At 55.9% G+C, this 19,303-nt stretch overlaps 2 protein-coding genes across 4 annotated transcripts in view; both read right to left on the minus strand.

Annotated features, from left to right (window-relative positions):
- MTCL2 (microtubule crosslinking factor 2) overlaps positions 1–19,303 on the minus strand; it is a 92,817-nt gene that overhangs the window by 17,453 nt on the left and 56,061 nt on the right. For all 3 annotated transcript variants that reach the window (XM_032789297.2, XM_032789296.2, XM_032789295.2), the window contains 5 exons: positions 19,058–19,165; positions 16,128–16,295; positions 9,915–10,166; positions 8,961–9,017; positions 8,136–8,206 (listed from right to left, as the gene is read on the minus strand). In XM_032789297.2, coding sequence (XP_032645188.1) covers positions 8,136–8,206; positions 8,961–9,017; positions 9,915–10,166; positions 16,128–16,295; positions 19,058–19,165 — 656 coding nt within the window. The remainder of the gene's footprint in view (positions 1–8,135; positions 8,207–8,960; positions 9,018–9,914; positions 10,167–16,127; positions 16,296–19,057; positions 19,166–19,303) is intronic.
- Positions 11,488–19,303, minus strand: part of SAMHD1 (SAM and HD domain containing deoxynucleoside triphosphate triphosphohydrolase 1) — a 268,902-nt gene continuing 261,086 nt past the window's right edge. Inside the window, exon 16 of the transcript XR_012657006.1 lies at positions 11,488–11,499. The gene's annotated coding sequence lies outside the window, so the exon portion shown is untranslated. The remainder of the gene's footprint in view (positions 11,500–19,303) is intronic.

Genomic DNA, 19,303 nt, shown 5'->3' on the forward strand with positions numbered 1-19,303 from the left:
CCCCCTCCAGAGACCCCCCACCCTAACTGCCCCCTCCCCCAGGACCCTCCTTGCTCCCTCTCCCCTGACCGCCCTGATCCCTATCCACCCCGCTTCCTAACAGACCCTGGAACTCCCATGCCTCATCCACCTCCCCACTCCCTGACTTCCCCCCTCCAGAGACCCCTCCCCTTATCCGCACACCCCCGGAATCCCAACCACTATCCAACCCACCCTTCTCCCTGTCCCCTGACTGCCCCCACCCCTTATCAACCTCCCCACCCCCAGACCCCTTACCTTGAGGCTCCAAGCAGAGCCAGATACACTACCCATCGGGAGCGGGCAGCCCCACCCCTTAGAATGCCGTGCGCACAGCAGCATGGCTCCGAGATAGCGGGGAGCGTCTTTCCCTCCCTGTGGAGCCAAACGCTGCCCCATGGGAGTGCGCAGCCCCAGCCCGCAGAGCAATGCATGCATGGCAGCAGGGCTCCAGGGGAGGGGAGAAGGCGGGAGGGGGCCGGCAGCTTGCTGCACTCGGCCCAGTGCTCCAGCCTGGGACCGCAGACCCTGTGGCTTGCTGTGCCAGGCAGGATTTTTAATGGCCTGCGGAGTCCCAGCAGGCTGCTGCGTGCCATTAAAAATTGGCTCGCGTGCCGTCTTTGGCACACGTGCCATAGGTTGCCGACCCCTGATGTAGATCATGGCAGTCATAAGTGGAAGAATCGGAAGAGCTCTCACCATTTGTAGAAGATTTTTGAGATCAGCCAAAGCTAAGAACTAGCAGGTCGGACACCCGCCAGGTTTCATCTTTGTGCTGCAGGTGGTGAGAGGGATCTGAGGGAGGGTCATGGATGCCCTGCCCTTTATGGGAGCATGTGTAGGCACATGGGAAGACGTGAGACACTCTGCTCGTCAAACAACTCCTGCCTTGTGCATGAGACGCACGCTCCCTGCAGTGGTATCCACACTGACACATAATGCAACAAACCCCTGCTGCTTCTCCTCGAGCTGTCCAACAACATTCGCTAGTCAACAGAAAAAGAAGGAGCCCGGCCCAGCAAGCCTCTCTTGGCTGCTCACAGAGATGAGGGCTTGGACCTGTTCTGGGCTGGGTGAACAGCTAGACCCCTCCTGTTCTCCCCACAGCGCTGGACCAGTGCTCCCGATAGCTTTGCTTTTGCTAGCCCTGGCTCCAGCTCTCTGACATACATGGCCAGCTACCACCCTGGGGTTTGTTGGAATAACGTCTTCCATAGGCGCCGACTACGTGGTGCTCCACGGCTGGAGTACCCATGGGGAAAAAAAATGGTGGATGCTGAGCACCCACTGGCAGCCTCCCTACTAGAACCTCTCCCTTCCCCCGGTGCTTCCTGCCTGCTGGTGGGCCCTGCAAATCAGTGTCCCCCTCTTCCTACCCAGTGCCTAGCACCTGCCCTGGATCAGCTGTTTCGCAGCGTCAGGAGGCACTGAGGTGGGAGGAGCGATGAAGCAGCGCACTTAAGGGATGGGGCGGGAAAAGGCCGGGTGGGGGCAGAGCAGGGGTGGGGACTTGGGGGAAGGGCGGGAGTGGGAGTGGGGCCTGGGCAAAGCTGGAGGAGCACCACCCCAGGAGATTAGAAACTTGGCACCTATGACGGCTTCTGACATTAGGAGCTGGGTGGCAACGCAAACTCATGCCTGCCTTTCATCTGAAAGGGAGAGGGAGGCAGGGACCTCCCAGGCTCAGCCTTTGGGCTCTGTTGTGCAGAGCTGCTCCCAGGAGGCGGTCTGGGTGCACACTCCAGCTCACAGGGCCGGGTGAAGATACTCACTTCCCTGGGGACCTGAACCTGCGCACAGAGAGGGCATCACATCCCAAAGGGGTGAGCTCTGTATGCCTCCAGGTCCACCCAGCACTGAGCAAAAGGGATCCCTGGTCCAGCCTGGGCCTCTGGGTGGTGCTGTCAGACACCTGTGCTAGCACTGTGCCAGCCTGAGGAGGGGCGCTGCCCCTCAGGGGACATCGGACTGGGATTCACTCTCAGGACTCTGCTCGGAGCGTCAGTGCCATGTTTGTGCTAGGAAACACCAGAGCAGCATGCATGGGCACTCTGCCCTTGCGCAGCACGGTGGGGTTCTCAACCTGAACTGACCCCCTGGGCTAACCCAGAACTTGACAACACTCAGCTACCAATGGGTTTCTCCGCAGGGTCATCGGGGCCCCTGGGCTTCCTATAGCACCCCAAATGAATGGTCCCACCCACGCTCGCCTGTCCAAGCTGGGGAGACCCAAACAGTGATAGGCACTTCCAGCATTCTTCCTGGCCCTCCCACCCCAACCCCACTTGCTCCCTCTAGGACAGGGGTGGCCAATGTGTGCCTGAGAAGGAACAAGAATTTACTCACGTGCATTGTCAAAGAGCCACAGTAACATGTCAGCAGCCTCCCATCAGTTCTGCTCCCCACCCTGCCCCCAGTGTCTCCCACCTGCCAGCAGCACCTAACCCCTCCATCCCTGCACCTCCCGCCCGCCATGATCAGCTGTTCTGTGGTGTTCAGGAGGTTGGGGGGGTGGGAAGAAGAGCAAGGACGCAGCTGACTCAGGGGAAGGGGTGGGGGAAGGAGTGGAGGGGGGCCGGTGGCAGAGCCAGGGGTTGAGCAGCGAGCACCCTGTAGCACATTGGAAAGTTGCATCTGTAGCTCCAACCCCGGATTCCGTATCTATACAAGGAGCCGCGTATTAATCTCTGAAGAGCCTCATGTGGCTCTGGAGCTACAGGTTGGCCACCCCGGGCTAGGAAGTGACTCTGCTGAGCAGCCTAGTTTCTTGCTATGCTCAGTGCTCGCTCCACTCTGGGGAGTTCACATTGGGACTGATCTGACATTATCCTGCAATCAGAGAGACGAGGTGGGGGAGGGAATAGCTTTTACTGGACCAGCTTCTGTTGGGGACAGAGAAGAGCTTTCGAACACACAGAGCCCTTCTTCAGGTCTGGGAAAGGTACTCCCAGCCACATAGCAAAACACAAGCTGGAACAGATTGTTTAGCGTAAGTAGTTAGCAGACAATCTAAGCGACCATTCAAGGTGAAGTGGCTGTTAACACTTTTGCAGACATAGGACAAAAAGGGGACTACTGTGTTAGTTTGTTGTAATGAGCCATAAATCCAGTGTCTCGGTTCAGTCCATGATTTTTAGTGTCTAGCAGAGTTACGCATTTAAGCTCCCAGGCTCGTGTTCTGAAGGTGCTGTGCACATTTCCTTGGAGGATGAGGACTGAGAGGTCAGACCCAGCGTGATCGCTTTGGGAGAAGGGTTCACTCACAGGTGACAGGGTGGTTTTGTCTTTTATCAGAGGGGTAGCCGTGTTAGTCTGGATCTGTAAAAGCAGCAAAGAGTCCTTTGGCACCTTATAGGTTAACAGACGTATTGGAGCATGAGCTTTCATGGGTGAATACCCACTTCGTTGGATGCATGTAGTGGAAATAAAGGGATATTTCCACTACAAGCATCCAATGAAGTGGGTATTCACCCACGAAAGCTCATGCTCCAATATGTCTGTTAGTCTATAAGGTGCCACGGGACTCTTTGCTACTTTTGTCTTTTATTGTTTTCCACCCACCTTGTCTCTCTAATACCCTGGGACCAACATGGCTACAAACTACACTGCAAGCAATATCCTGCAATGTCCTTGACAAACTTTATGGAATTAAGATAAACCTTACTGAATTAAGGGCATTACCAGGGAAACAGACTAACAAACTCTAACCATATACAATAAGAAACTTGACAATTTGTGAGGTTGTGAGGCTACAACCACACAGAGCTCTGACTCCGGCCACGGGTGGGGAGAAGGAACTGAGCGGGGTCGGGGTGATGCTGCCTGAGCCAGGGGAGGGGGCACAGACACGAGCATTGCCCCTCTATGGGTACTGCTAGGTAAAATCTCGGGCTCCGGCAGACTGGGCACGCACAAACCCAGCTGCACTAGACAGGTGCATCTACTTGAAGAACCACCTTACTGAATCAAGTTTAATACCTCCCCGTTGTATGAAAATACAAATGTTTGAGTTCTAATGAGGGCTTTATAGATAAAGCAGGCAGGCTTAACGCAATCTCAGGGAGATACGGGGGGGAGGCATAGCTCAGTGGTTTGAGTATTGGCCTGCTAAACCCAGGGTTGTGAGTTCAATCCTTGAGGGGACCACTTAGGGATCTGGGGCAAAATCAGTACTCAGTCCTGCTAATGAAGGCAGGGGGCTGGACTCAATGATCTTTCAAGGTCCCTGCCAGCTCTAGGAGATAAATAATGGAGATATACCTATTAGCTTCAAAGGCCTTATGGGAACAATACATGTGAAGTGGATTTCCTAGGAAATATTTGGAGGCCAGGGGAAGGGGAAGGCTTCACCTCAAATCCAGGCTTCTGAAGCTGCACTTTGAGCAAAGACCCACTATCAGGTTGGTGACCTGCTCTGGGTCTCCTCAGAGAGCGTAACTGGATAAATGAGCGAGCGGCGTGTTCAGGTTCGAGCAAAGAGGTTGGGGACCTTGAAGCCACAAGAAAACTTCTGCTGTCCCAGAAGGACTGTTCCTGCCAGAGCCATTTGGCAGCTGGGTGACCTCTGGTAGGCCTGTACTGCATGTAGGTTCTTTCACTGTTGGCAAGCAGTTTTCTCTGTAATGCTTCTACCTGACGAATGAAATGTGCTGGCTTACAAAGGCCTGGGTGGTAACTAAGACCTGGGGCAATCACACACTGCACTGCCTCAGAGGAGAGAAGCACCGCAGGCCTGCTTAGGGGATAACACCATGCAGGCAGGGAGCCATTCAGCCTGAAATACCCTGCTCAGAAGGGAGAGAGGTGTGGGTCTCCAGCCAAGAGAGGCTGCAGCTAGGGAACCTAGAGAGGGTGCCCTTGCCCTGAATTGTGACCCACAACCATCTAGCTAGGTGAGAATTTGCTGCTCTCAGGGCTCCTGTAACTCACCAAATGAGAGAGCAAACCCAGAGGAGTGGCTAAGGCAGCCACAAGCTATCACTGGCGCAGCCCCAGCAGCGAAGACACTGGAGAGCGGGGAAAACCCAGAAGCAGCAGAGAGAGCATGACAGATGAGAGCTGAAGAGGTGCCAGGAATTACAAATGTGGTAAGAAGCCTACAGCCCGGATGAGCCGAGGAAGATGAGAACACAAATGACCTGCCGCTAGGATCATGCCAAGGAATCATTCCAGTGCGTGCTGAGTCCCTCCGAATGCAGCTGCTCTGGGCATGTTTCCTGCATGGCTAACAGGCTCTAGATGGGCTGGATTACACAGCTGGAGCTGTGATCTCGAGGCGCACACCCGGTATTTATGGCTGCTCACTCTGCTGGGCCTTTGTGCAGTGTGGTGAATGCTGGATGGGCTAACAAGCTGCAAGGAAGGGTTCTACACCAACCCAAGGTTCCTGTCCTCAGGCAGGATTTATGGCTACAAGCCAGCACAGCAGTACATGCGGGGGGGCGCTACCCGGTGTTGGATGACCCTTGCTGCAGGGCACACCACCTTGGCACACCCCACCCAAAGCAGGTGTCTTTTGGGGGGGAAATGAGCATCAAGTTTAGACCTTCAAGAGTTTCCAGAGAGGCCACCCATGATTAGCTGCTGGTGGGACCAATAAGATTTGGTCCTCCAGTGGCTAGAAGAGCCAGGACTGGGCAGAAGCCAATCAGGGCCCAACAGTCAAGATGAAAAGGGCTGGCTGCCTCCTCCAAGTGTCCAGTTCTGGGTGAAGCTGGGGTCTATCTTAACCTGAAAGCCTGGCCTGGTCCCTCACTCTGCCAGCACTGTTCAGCCTGAGTCAGCGAAGAGACTGTTCTGGGTCAGGTTATGCCGGGCACAGTCTGCCTGGCCAGCCTGCCTTGAGTATCGTTTGGTTGTATAGGAGCTTGCTTTCAGGTGAATCTGCCACAGGCAGGTCCCTGGGAGAACATGCTCGGGACTGGGAGCATGGAGCAATGGCATGTTTGGGGGAGTGCTGGCTGAATGCAGGCTGGAAGCAGGGTTCAGTGAGGTCATAAGCCAAATCCTACAAGTCTGTTTGCAAGGGCTGGCCGCAAACCCATCCTATGCATTCATCTTTGGGTTCAAACCTGAGCATCTGTCCCAGACGCACTCAAACCCAGCCGGTCCCCGACCCCCTGGCAGTCCTGCCCCACTCACACACCTCTGCAGGCTCTGGGAGCACTCAGGGAGCAGAACGTGCACTTCTCCCCTGCACAGCAAAAACAGCAATGATTCCTCCCAACCTGCAGCCAGGTCCTTGTGTGAACAGTGCGCCCCCCGACCAAATCCCTCCCACAGTAATTAGGTAACACCCTGGAGTTCCCTAGCAGCAAAGGATTCTGGGGCATCTCCCAGCCTCTGCCCAGTAACAGTGCTTTATGCTCATGTTCCTTGTGGAGGAGAGGCCAAGTTCACCTCTCTACCCCAGGGCACCAGTGTTCCCTCTAAGCTGCGCTGCTGCCCAAAAGTCAATCAAGTGCTGCGCACATCGCGTGTGTTCATGTGCCCTTCCTTCTGCTGCTCTGCAGCCGCATTGCTCCTGCCCTCTGCCTTCGAGCTCCTGGTCAGCTGCTCCCAGGACCCTCCTGCTTGCTGTGCACAGCAGGGGAGTGCGGGGTTGGGGTGCTGATTTCAGGGTGTCCCCCTCCTCCATGTCCATGTACCCCATCTCCACAGAGCAGGGATAGGGAGACAGGGCTCACGAGCAGGACGGAGCTGCTGCGGTCTGAGTTCTGATGAGTGCCTCTCTGCTTAAAGGGACAACGCACAGCCTCTCATACACTTCCCCAGCAGCTTGCGTGCGCACACACGCATGCATGCATGCTTGCTCTCTCTCTCTGACTAGGGCCCTACCAAATTCATAATCCATTTTGGACAATTTCACAGTCAGAGGATTTTAAAAATTGTAAATTTCATTTCAGTGATTTAAATCTGAAATTTCATGGTGTTGTAATCGTAGGGGTCCTGACCCAAAAAGGAGTTGTGTGTGTGTGTTTGTGCGTGGGTGGGGGGGCAGGGGGAATTGCAAGGTTATTGTAGGGGGGATTGTGGAACTGCTACCCTTACTACTGCACCGCTGCTGATGGCAGTGGTGCTGCCTTCAGAGCTGAGCACCCGGCCACCAGCTGCCACTCTCTGGCCATCCAGCTCTGAAATCAGTGCACAAGTAAGGGTGGCAATAGCATAACGCCCCCTAAAATAACCTTGCAACCCCCCTTGCAATCCCCCTGCAACTCCTTTTTGGGTCAGGACCCCCAATTTAAGGAACACTGATCTCCCCCTGTAAAATCTGCACAGTATAGGGTAAAAGCACATAAAAGACTAGATTTTGCGGTGGGAGATCAAATGTCACAGTCAATGACACATTTTTCATAGCCATGAATTTGGTAGGGCCTTATCTTTCACACGCAGAGTCTCTGTCTCTCTCTCTCTCTCACACACACACACACACACACACACACACACCTCCCAACACATACTTGTGTTGTTGTTATTGTTACTTCTTGGTACTTCCTGCAATGCACATAAATTATCTGTAGTTTTATTCTTTCAAAATGTTGTTATTTTAGTTTTTTGACTGGTCTGTGCATTTCATAATTTTATTTCTCTCTTATGCTTAAAATTTAATTCTTTGAGTAGTGAGTTCCAAAATTCTTAACCTGTCCTGGCTGGAGTAATTATCCCTACGGTAACTTTTAAAAAATATATATTATAACTAGGTTTTTGGTTTCTACTGGTGGCGCCGACCTACACATTAGCTTGATATTGGTGCACATAACAAAATTCATTCTGCACAGAGATGGAAAAAATTGGAGGGAACATTGCAGGGCACCATTCTAGGGTTTGGAGCTGCAGCCTCCCCCCAAAGAGTCTGTAGGGGGAAGCAGGTCCCCAGCACAAGCCCACTGAGATAGATGTGAAGGCCATCAGATACTGAGGAGGTGAGTTGGGGGGTCCTGGCAATGGGACACCTGTAAGGAGGGCTGTGAGCCCATCAGCCCACGTTCACCAACCAGTTGCAGACCTGGGCTGAGGCTCCTGCACTCACCCCCAACCCTTCAGCTTCTTCCTACCCCCCAGGAGGAGTGAGCAGTGCTGGGCTGCCCTGTACCAACTGGAGGTGTGTGTCTCACCTTTTTAAACTGGCTCCCTTGGGGTCTGTTTCAGAAACGGTCTCTTTGTCGGTGATCTTTTCGTTGAGCGTCTAGAACGACACAGGAGGAAGCGCTGACATTCGCTGGCACACGATCTGAACTTGGGAATGGTATGTCAGGCCAGGGGACTCCAAACCGAGGAGCTGCACTGGCAACTTCCCAGGAGCGAAGGAGCTACACCTCACCCATATCCAAGTGACAGTACAGCTCATCTGGCAGCCAGGACACCTGGGTTCCATTCCCGGCCTCATTGAGCCAGAACTTTTCACCTTGAGAGCCTTAAGTTAGGAACCTAAATCTGCAGGAGAGAGACATACAGCCCCCATGGCGCCAGGCAGAGTTGCCAGCGCTCGACAAGCCTGGATCTAAAGCCATGTATTAAGGGCTCTAACTGTAGGGCCCTATGTTTGAACCTGCCACATTAACCTGCCTGGTAACAACGGCCCCCTTCTGAGATCCCAGGGTGCCAAGGGTTACATAAACGCCACGCCCGTGAGGGTCCAGTCACGATCCAAGGGAGAGGATTGGTCAGACTGAGTGCTCTGGGGCAGGGACTGGCATGTTGGTGTCTGGCACAGAGGGGCCCCACCATAGCTGTGTGTGGGGCATGACTGTAACACAGGTGACGAATCCCAGCATGCAGTGCTGCACCCCAATCCAAGGCAAGGCAGCTGGGCTTTTCCTCTCAGAAGGCAGCTGCTCCGCCTTCCCAAGGATCCAGTCCCATGACCAGCTCACTCCCTGGGAAGCAGCTAGCGGCCCCCCCTTCCTCAACAGTCAGGGCACAGCTGTTCTCCTGCTCACCTCTTTCCAGTTGCTGCCTTGCTTCTCCACGGCCCACCGGTCGGCTCCCTTCTGCAGCTGGGAATCGTACAGAAAAGGAACCAGTCACTTGACAAGGCCTCGTTAGAGCAGCTGTTGCCTGCAGGCAGCGATGGCTGAACTGAGGCTCAGCAGCGTGATGGCTTTCCCATGGCCCAGAGCACTCTCGGCCAGCAGCCAGGGGACGTACTGGATTCCTCAGGCTCAGGGCAGGACCAGGGCTGGGCTGGGCTGGGCTGCAGGAACATGGCTGGGCTGGGCAGCTTACAGGACTGCTGCATGGGGAGTGGGAGATCTAAGGACGGGGGCAGGACCGCAATGGGGGGACAGTGAGCCAAAGGCAGAGGGGATGAGTTCCACCCTGGGGATCAGACAAACCAGCTAGCAGAGTGCAGGGCCTGTGTTCACCCAGTCACCACAAAACGCGAGCCAATGCCTGCAGGGGAAGGGGCTTCTGAGAGCAATTTGGGGCGATGTGTGAATGTGTATTCCTGTGAGCGTGTTCCTATGAGTGTGCACTACGCAAGTGTCATGTGAGCATGTGCAAAAGCGTGCCAGGACCAGTTGCGTGGGAGCATGCATGGCAGTGGGTGTACATGCGTATATTCATGCAAGCATGTGCTTGTGTGTTAATGGGAGCAGAGAGCACTGGTGTGAGAGCTTGGGTGTATCTGTGCACTCACACATTCACACAAATCCCTGTGAGCAGCAAGCACCTTTGTGAGAGTGAGCCCAGCTACTTGTACATGCATGCACATGAGAGGATGCTCCTGGGAGCGTCTCTAAGCACCAGCTCACATGCATATGCGTGTGTGTACACATGCAGGAGCAATGCTCCCATGAGCGTCTCTGTGAGTGAGAGCTCAGGCGCATGTGCACGTACACACGTGGGAATGCACACTCCAGTGAGCAGAACGCGCGCGGGTACGCCCCCACCTGGTTGATTTTGTTCTGCAGTTCTTTCACTTGCTGCTCTGCCTGCTGCTGCTCGTCCTTGAACCTGTCTAGCAGCTCCAGTTTCTCCTGGTTCCAGTTTTTCTCACTGATCTGCAGCTGCTTGGTGAGGTCCATGACCGCGCTGTAGGACTCGGCCAGGAGGTGCTGGTGTTCCTCTCGCTCCCTCTTCAGAGCCACTTTCCAGTCCGATGGGGCTCGTTCTGGGACCCCTTTCCCAACCTTTGACTCCAGCTATGGGGAATCCAGGGGAGAGATCAGAGCACAGGCACACCTGCCTCCAGCTGATTATTACAGCTTGCCAATCACCAGCCCTTGCAAACACTGGGCAGGGCCAAGGGGCTATCGCTGAGTCAGCTTTCCAGAGCCTCTCCCCGGCATGTCCTCCTGGAGCTGCTGTGCCCACAAGGGAACAGTCTCTTTATTAAAGGAACAGCAGGGCAGCTGCAGCCATTGTCATGCAGAAGGGAAGCACAAAGCTGAACATGCAAGCTCAGGTGCTAGCAGCCTGTGACCGGGTGGCTCTTGGGGGGCTGGCTGGGAGGGAGAACACAGCTCAGAGGCATGGGCACGAGCAGGGGGCATTACAGATCTTTACAGCAGATCAATGGTTGGGACCCCATGGACGGTGCTGGTACTCAAAGCCACGAGCCAAATCCCAGCTGGGCAGTGACTGCACAGGGACAAACAATCCCCAATTAGGACCCTCAGCCTCCAGCACCCCAGGATTAGTTAGCCCCAATTCTTTGGGAAAGGTACCATTAGACTTCAGCTTGCCTCTGTCTCATCATCTAGTCATACCACGCTCCCTGTGGCAATGTCTGAGCCCCCCTCTGGACACACACCAGGGATGGGCAGAAGAAACCAGGGCTTAGCCCTTTCCAGTGCTGCATGAGGAATGGGCCCAGAACCCGGCACAGGGGTTTCAAGGCACAACCTGAATGGGACTGGGATCACGTGGTGGCTGCACAATACAGTGCAGAGGCCAGGCAGTGAGAGCAGTGCTCAGCAGACAGGCTGGCTAACACCCCACAGTTGGGAGAGGGACAGCACTCAGGCTGAGAGCAGGAGGCTGCCCCCTTCCAGCGCAGCAGGGAGACTCTTGGCTGGCCTCAGCCTGCACACAGATGAGCTGCACTCTGAAAGGAAGGGGCCACACTGGGAGAAGGCAGGGCTAAGGCGGGGTATGGGAAATCCTAGAGCCCAAAGCCAGCCCATGCCTGTGCCCTGGAGAGAGCTGGTGAACACCCACACTGCAGGAGTGGCTCCAAACCCTGAGGCCAGCACAGGTGTGAATCCATGTGTGTCTCATCCTGGGCTCAGTAGCTCAGACAGCTCACAAGGAGCTTAAGCACGTGATGGCTTGAGAGGCAGATTGAAGCCATTGACAGGTGCTCAGAGAGAGCATCAGCAAGAGATGCTACTGCTGCCGCCAGGAACATCGGCTCGGCAATACGGGCAGGGGCACCACTAGGGGGTTAACCCCTGGAGCAGTGTCCAGCGCCTTGAGAGGTAGCACCGAACAACAGTTGGCCATTTTGGGGTGTAAACCAAACTCAGTTAGTTCCTCATGGATCTGCCTTGCAAAAGGGAGATGAGGACCCAGGAAAATAGCAATCAGAGAAGAGAATAGAGCTCAGGCATCTGAGGGCAGGTGTGACACAGACCCCAGTGAGATGGCCAAGGCACTACCACTACAGAACATGGCAAGGTCCAGCCAGCAGGCAGCCAGGGCAGGGCTCAAGTCTTCTGGCAAACAACAGCTCAGACAGCAGAGTGGGAAATGATTATTCTAAGCTTGAGAATAAATGGGTCTGGATGCTGCACGGATGCATAAAGCCAGGCTAGTGCAATGACACTAGGGGATACTAGAGTCTGGAGAAAAGCCTAAGAATGACATCACTGGAGCATGGGGCTGGCAAATGGTTTATTATTCATGACTTCACTAGGGCCCAGTGCGTCTCTGAGCAGGCTCTGACAATCACATTAAGCTAGTATCACATTGACATGGCCCCAGCCCCGGACAGCTCAGCGTTTCAGTGTGATGGGGATGAAACCAACCGGTAGCCTCGGGACATTTCCAAAGCAGGAAGAGTTAGACGACGGGACAGAAAAGGTGCCCTGGTGTCAGAGTGGTCAAAGGAACACAGCTAGCTTATCAGACACCAGCTTGGAATGGGTGGGAACCACTGAGCAGCTGAGTAGCCAGGACTGCAAAGAGACAGATCTCTATGGCCAGGGAGTACCAGAAAACTCAGGGCCCACAGGCTGAGAAGCAGGAATGCAAAACTGCCTTTGTATTTGGGCACGTGATGCTGCACAATTACCCAGTGTGCAAACAGCTGTGGTAATCGTGCACCCAAATGCACACGTAGCGCTCAACACCTAAACCTGGATTTTAATACATTACCACAGGCACCTTTGTTACAACCGTAGAGGCTTAAACACAGAGAACGAGGGCGTGCCTAATGGCTAGCGCCGAGAGCAGGGCTCGAGAACTGTCTGCGACATTGGAGGCATGTCACTCTCTCTCTGGGCCTCCATTTCCCCTCCACAGAACGGGGTAACCTCAAGCTTCCCCCAGGACAAGGCAGGGTGGTGGTGGTGGTTTGCAGGGTGCATCGAAGAGGCAAGGTGCCATGGGGCATGCTGGGTGCTACATTCGTATCGAAGCTGTTCCCAGGACTGAGCTTGGCCTCTCTCCATTTACGGAACTGATTGGTTTACTAGTAACCGTGCCGGGAGAGGCCATTCCATTTTCTGGCACAGGTGTCCGCGTGGGGCCCATCGCATGCTTGGGAGGGGACAGAAAGGCACCCGGGAAGCAGCTGCAGTTCCAAGATGGGGAACGTTATAGCTGCAGCCTCTCTGGCCCTGCTGCTGGATGGCAGGTCTGGCAGAAGGTCTCTCAGCTTCGCCCACTGTGTTTGCCTAATGGCCTAACTGTTCTCCTGCCCCCGGCCTGCAAATCACCAGAACACACAGCCTGCTCAGCTGGAGAGGGTCCCTGACACTCCAGGCTGGCTACAATTCCACTGACTGCGCCTCACAATGCCCCCCACAACAGAGGGCGCCTCTTTCTCATAAGGGTTAACCACCATTAGAAACAAGCTCGGTTTCCCGGTTACTGACATCCCCAAAGGTGCCTGGTGTGACCCTACGGTTGCCAACTTTCTACTCGCACAAAACCAAACACCCTTGCACTGCCCCTCCTCTGAGACCCCGCCCCCACTCACTCCATCCCCGCTGTCACTCGCTCTCCCAACCCTCACTCACTTGCTCATTTTCACTGGGCTGGGGTGGGGGCTCCAGCTGGGGGTGCAGGCTCTGGTGTGGAACCGAGGATGAGGGATTTGGGGTGCAGGAGGGGGGTCCAGAGTGTGGGAGGGGGCTCTGGGTGGGTGCAGACTCTGTGATGGGGCTGGAGATGAAGAGTTTGGGGTGCAGGAGGGTGCTCTGGGCTGGGACTGAGGGGTTCAGAGGGCGGGAGGGGGATCAGGGCTGGGCAGGGGCGTGGGGGAGGGCTCCAGCTGGGGGTGCAGGCTCTAGGGTGGGCCCAGGGATGAGGGATTTGGGGTGTAGGAGGATGCTCCGGGCTGGGATTGAGGGATTTGGAGGGAGATGTAGGCTGGGGCAGGAGGGTTGGGCATGGGAGAGGGTCAGGGTGCAGGATCCAGGCAGTGCTTACCTCAAAAGCAACTCCAGGAAGCAGTGGCATGTCCTCTCTCTGGCTCCTATGCGGAGGTACAGCCAGGAGGCTCTGCATGCTACTCCATCAGCAAGCACTCCCCCTGCAGCTCCCATTGGCCGTGGTTCCCAGCCAATGGGAGCTACAGAGTGGTCGCTTGGGCCAGAGGCAGCGCGCAGAGTCTCCTGGCTGCCCTACATATAGGAGCTGGAGAGGGCACGTGCTGCTGCTTTTGAGGGAGACATAAAACCACGGCAATCAGGGAGCCTGCCTTAGCCCCACTGACCGGACTTTTAACGTCCTAGTCAGCACCGTCACCGGGTCCCTTTTCAACCAGGCATTCAGGTTTAGAACCGGACACCTGGGAACCTTATGTGACCCAAGGGACCCACATAGCTCCCCCAAGGGAAGGTCTTGTCAACACACTGGCTCCAGCTCCCAAGCTCAGGTGCAGTTGCAGCACTGCCGCCCCTCTTGCAGATCCTGGCCATGAAAAGGTTCCCCAAATGATCTGTCGAGTAACACATTCTCCTGAAACCTGGGCATTGTAGTCATCCAGCCTTTATTGCGTCCGGTCATTGGAGCCAATGAGGCCATAAATCCAGGCTTCATTTCCACTATTTTGGGTTCTGCTGATCTCGGCACTAAGCTTTGAGCTGCACGCAAGCCTGGCATGGCTCTGAACACGAGACAGCTTGGAGATGAATATTTGTAGGCCATAGACATCGACCCTGCACAGCTAAGGGACTGCACGTTCACTGATTCTGGGAAAGCCCACAGAGTGGACATGCACTGGGCAAGTATTTCCAGGCTTTAGGAAAACAGGCTGATTGCCAGATGAATCGGCTCTGCAAGGCTAGCACAATGGACTCTTGCTGTTAGATGGGCCAGGAATGTCACTGGAATCTGCTCACCTTAAAGCGCAGATCTGCTCAGAAACACCCTTTCCTGCTGCAGTGTGTGGATCAGAGTCCAAGCCGCTGTCCTTAAGAACTAAAATCAGTCTGTGCTCCTGGCAGCCCTGCCCAGCCAGCACAGCTGACAAAGAAGGGTCTGGAGTCTGCTCACTCGCTCCCACTCAGCAACCCCTGTGCTAATGCCTGCTGACTAGTGAGGCCACACAGGGCAAAGTTAGCTACAAAGCCTTTATTAGTGGTTTCCTATGCATAGGAAAAAGCCCAGCTTGATTCTCTGATCCCAGGCTGATTCACCAGGTCGGGCTGTTTCCTTCTACTTGTGACACACATGAGATGGAGTCACTAAGATAAATACTGAGCCTCCTGATTGAAAAGGTGACCCTAGTGTCACAGATGTGGTGGTGTCTGCCTGAGTCTGCAGAAAGCCTGACAAAAGAACTTATGGGAGCTGGTCCATGCAGCTCCATGAGTGTTAACCAACAGTCTAATGATGGCAACGCTGTTGACTATTTCACTGCCAATCAGAACTCAATGAATTTCTGAAAACTGCCGACCAATCCACCACAAGCGGCACCTCATTTTGGCATCACACGTGGGTGTAGCATGGATTATGGGCAGAATTTGGTGGGTACCACCTCTTACTGTCTCCCAAAATGAGTGATTGTCAGAAGTGAGGACTGGCAGCTGTACCTGCTCAGTCTCAGGACAGCCTACGGGCACAGCAGGGCCACCTGATGGACTATTCCACCTGACTGGCTAAGGATGTCACCAGGCCTGCTCTTACGCCCAACAGCAAAGACTGAATGATCTCTGGGTGCTCATCACGCACGGCCACAGCTGCTCTCTCTCCGATGCCCGTCCTGCTCTTAGCCTTGCTCCAGCCCTGATCCTGGCCTGTTCCCAGCATTGCTCCTGGCTTGCCCAGTCTGTTCCCTACTTGCCTACTGGCTTCCTGACTCTGGTGCCTGAGTTCTGCTCCAAACACTAGGCTTGGCTGCCCACATCCCAGTTCATGACAGTGGTGCTGGAAAGCTATCCTGTTCAGCCAGGGTCCCTGCTGAGCATCCTCAAAGCTCACTGCACGTGCAGCCAGCCTCTCCACTGCTTCTATCTGGGATCTCTCCAGCCAGGATTCTCCTCCCACCTGCTCTGGGTCCCCAGCCCAGCAATCCCTGCAAGGAAAATAATGGGCATCATTTACTCCAACAATTGGATTCTCAGTGTCGGCTCTGTTGCTATAGAAACTCCCTCAGCAGAGGCAGAGATTGCTAATTAAGATTCCCACAATGCATTGCTTTCATCCTCTGCCCCAGCCCAGTTTATCAGCCTGCAGACATCTCCTGCAGCTCCCAGCCCCCTCTGATATTAGACAAGCACCGGGAAGTGTGCTCTGCCCTGCTGGGCTCTGAGCACACGCTGCCATCGCGTTCAAAGCCCTGCTGAGGGGGACTGCTGCGGCCATCCTGCTGTCCTGGAAGGAGGGTCATACCAAAGCAGGGATTTTAGGGTGATGGAGGAGGGAAGCCAAAGGAGGAAAATGCCCACCCACCTCCCACCTCCAAGAGTCCAGTGCATATCTGCTGCTCTTACCTGGGTGATGTGGCACTTGAGCTCAGTCTGCTCTACCTCCCAGGCAGCCTTGGCCTTGGCAAATTGCTGCTGCAGCTCATTCATGCCCTGCCTCTCCTCGTGCAGCTCCGTGCACAGCTCCTTCAGGATCACCTTCATGTCTGCTAGGGTCTTGATGTACTCATTGGGCTGCCGGGCAGGAGAAGGGAGAAAGGCATGAGCCTGGGCAGCTGTTCACAGACATCTGCAAGTGGGGAGTAGCAGCGGGCGCAGGGCTCCGCGGGCTCCGCGTCTGTCTATACCAGGCAACGAGGACAGGAAGAGGCAGCTCTGCAGGCACCAGGCTCTGGTCTAGCCTGTGCTGCCTCCTCCCGTGCATTGAGTTTCAAGAATGTGCCTTGCCCTACAGCCAGTTCAGCTGCACTGGAGCCAGCTGGGTTGTCCAGCCCCTGCCCCAGGGACCTGGGGGAGGAAGGTTCACTCCAGTCCAGCACCCTAGCGAGGGGCAGTAGAAGCACCCTGCAATACACATCGGATTCATGTCATGGTCATCAAACCTCCTGCAGAACCCCCCTGCGGAGAGTGATGATCTCATAGGGGGAAGGGATACAGAAGTAACCCTGAGGGCCTCCAGGCCAGTAGGCTGCAGAGTTGGGAAGGCAGAGCACAGAACTGGGAGACTGCTCCAAAAATCCCCTCCACCCTAGTCCCCATCATACAAAGGGGAGAAGGACCTTGGCCAGCTGCTGGAGGGCCGGGAGACTCCTTGCTGTGTGCAGGAGGCCAGTGTTCCTTCATCCATGCCGGGCCCAGGCAGTCAGGTTGGAAAACCAGCAAATGCCAGGCAGAAAACAGCTGCAGCCCCTGCCCCGTTCACTGGGCTCTAACCCTCCATTCCACCAGCCTGCGAAGCTGTCAGGCTGCAGAGGAGTCCTGGGGAACGCCCTCCCTCGGCAGCACTGCCAGCCTCCAGGGAGCTGTCCTCTCCCCTTCGCCTGGCACCAGTTTGGAGAACATGACTCAGCTCCGCAGAAGTTCAGTGTCCCACCAGCACCTCTCTCTGCCCATTGGCTTCCGCCCGCTGCCCTGCCCCTGCTGGAGCAGTTCCGGGGCAGAAGGCTGGGAAACAGTGCACAGAGCCCTGCTAGCCACCCTGGGGTCAGACAGCTTGTGCACATGCCCTGCACTCAGCATGTAGAGGCTACCTCCTCCCTGGCCTTTGAGGAGGGTGAGAGGCCATTCCCCCAACCCCACAGGCTGAAGCAGGGCCAGCTCTAGGCACTAGCGTTCCAAGCATGTGTTGGGGCAGCACTTTTCAGGGGGCAGCACTCTGGCTTTTTTGTTTTGGTTTGGTGTGGCTTGGTTTGTTTGCTTGGGGCAGCAAAAAACCTGGAGCCAGCCCTGGGCTGAAGGACCCCAGGAAGCTGCAGCAGGCGCCTGTTCCTGCAGAACTTGGTCCTGTCCACTGGGCTCACCCAGCTGCCGCCGTCTCAGGAAGGCCAACCCTGCCTGGGGGCTGGGAGGCCAGTCTCCATGTGAGAGCTGCTGAGAAGGTGCAGCCCCAGGGCCTCTCCCAGCATCCCTGGTCGTCCCTGACCCCAGGCCCTCCTGGGTCCCTGGAGGATCAGAGAAGAGGAGGAATGTCTGCAGAACAGGGGCAGAGGGGCACGCAGGCTGGCACGCTCCACGGAGGCTCCCAGCAGAACCTCACACGCTGAAGTAGGGGGAGGAGAGTGTCTCTTCATTGGCACTTCCGCTGTGAGATCCTGGGCTAGCGCTGTGGGCAGGGCAGCCAGGTGTGCAGCCCCAGGGATGGGAAGTTCAGGCTCCTTTGTACTGCCAGCTACACCCAGACGCTGTGTTTTTCACAGTAAGGAGCCAGGCTTCAAAGGCACCTTGTTCTCAGCAGACAGAGCAGCAGGAAGCCAGAGCCCACAGGACACAGCGGCTCTGCCACGAACTAGGCCTGGAGTTTGCTGGTCAGGCCCAGCCCCTTGCTCTACATGACACAAAAAGCGTAATGGCCTGATGCAGAGACTCCAGCCAGCCAGAGCTTACCCCATAGCCAGCTACCATGTTTGCCTGCTATGGGATATCCTGCTGGCAGGAGGAGCTGGTGACAGGTGCCCAGCACTGCAGTGTCTCTCAGAGCCCAGCCTGGAAGCTGCATGCAGGCTCCCTCCGCATCCAGCTTCTGCCTTACAAGGGCTAAGCACAGACATCTGGATGGCTGCTGCTCTCCAATGTAAACATGGACCCGTGCCCATAGGCCTGAGCTGGGGCAGGCTCAGAGACAGCCCCCACTCAGCTTCTCCACAGCCCCCAGCAGTGGGTGATGTTTCCAGTACAGACCTGCCCACCCCTGCACAGGATCTGTAGCCCCGATCTCTGAGGAACACCCACCATCCTGCCAGCACTGGGAGCCACGTTACCTCGGCTCGTCTGCGCGGCATTAACACTTTCCGATCAATCTCCAATGCCGACAAATAGCATGAGTGGCCTGCACTGCAGTTCTGGCCCTGGTTCCCAGCACACACCAGGGCCCCTGGCCTCACTGCCCAGATGGCAGGGTCTGACCGGGCCGCCGGTGCTGGGCTTGGGGTGCAGCACACCAACCCACTGTCCTTCCTGCCAGCCCAGGAGAGGGGCCGGAATGGCAGGACTGAGGGGCTGCCGCAGAAGACACACATAGGGCCCCGGGCTGCCTGAACTCCCATGGGCACAGCACCCTCCTACCCAAGCCTGGCTCCGCACAGACTCCTGGTCCTGGGTGCTCTCAGCTCTGGGGAAATGAGAACTGAGTGGGAAAGGGATGGGAGATGTCAGGCACCAGCCTGTGCCCAGGGAACCGGGCTGAACCCAGAGACTACAGAGCACTTGCCCCACCACCATCGCTCCGAGCTTAGCGTATGGGCGCTTGCTGCAGCAGGTGTGCCAGGGTCCCAGCTCACCGTGTTCTGGGTCCAGGTGTCTCCGGCACACGTCTTGTTATCGGCCTGCTGCTGTGGGGTGAGCTCCTCCTCCTCGATCAGCAAGTACAGCTCTTTCATGCTGTTCACCTGGAAACACGACAAGATACAATGGAGGGAGGTAGCTCGGTCCCCCTCAGCCTCCAGTCACGGGCAGACAAGGGGCTCCTGGCCCAGGGGAGTTGGGGGAAGGGGCCCTGGGGCAGCGAGAAGCTGGCACCCAAGGTT

This window comes from Chelonoidis abingdonii, chromosome 14 (assembly GCF_003597395.2).
Source record: "Chelonoidis abingdonii isolate Lonesome George chromosome 14, CheloAbing_2.0, whole genome shotgun sequence".
NCBI lineage: Eukaryota > Metazoa > Chordata > Testudines > Testudinidae > Chelonoidis > Chelonoidis abingdonii.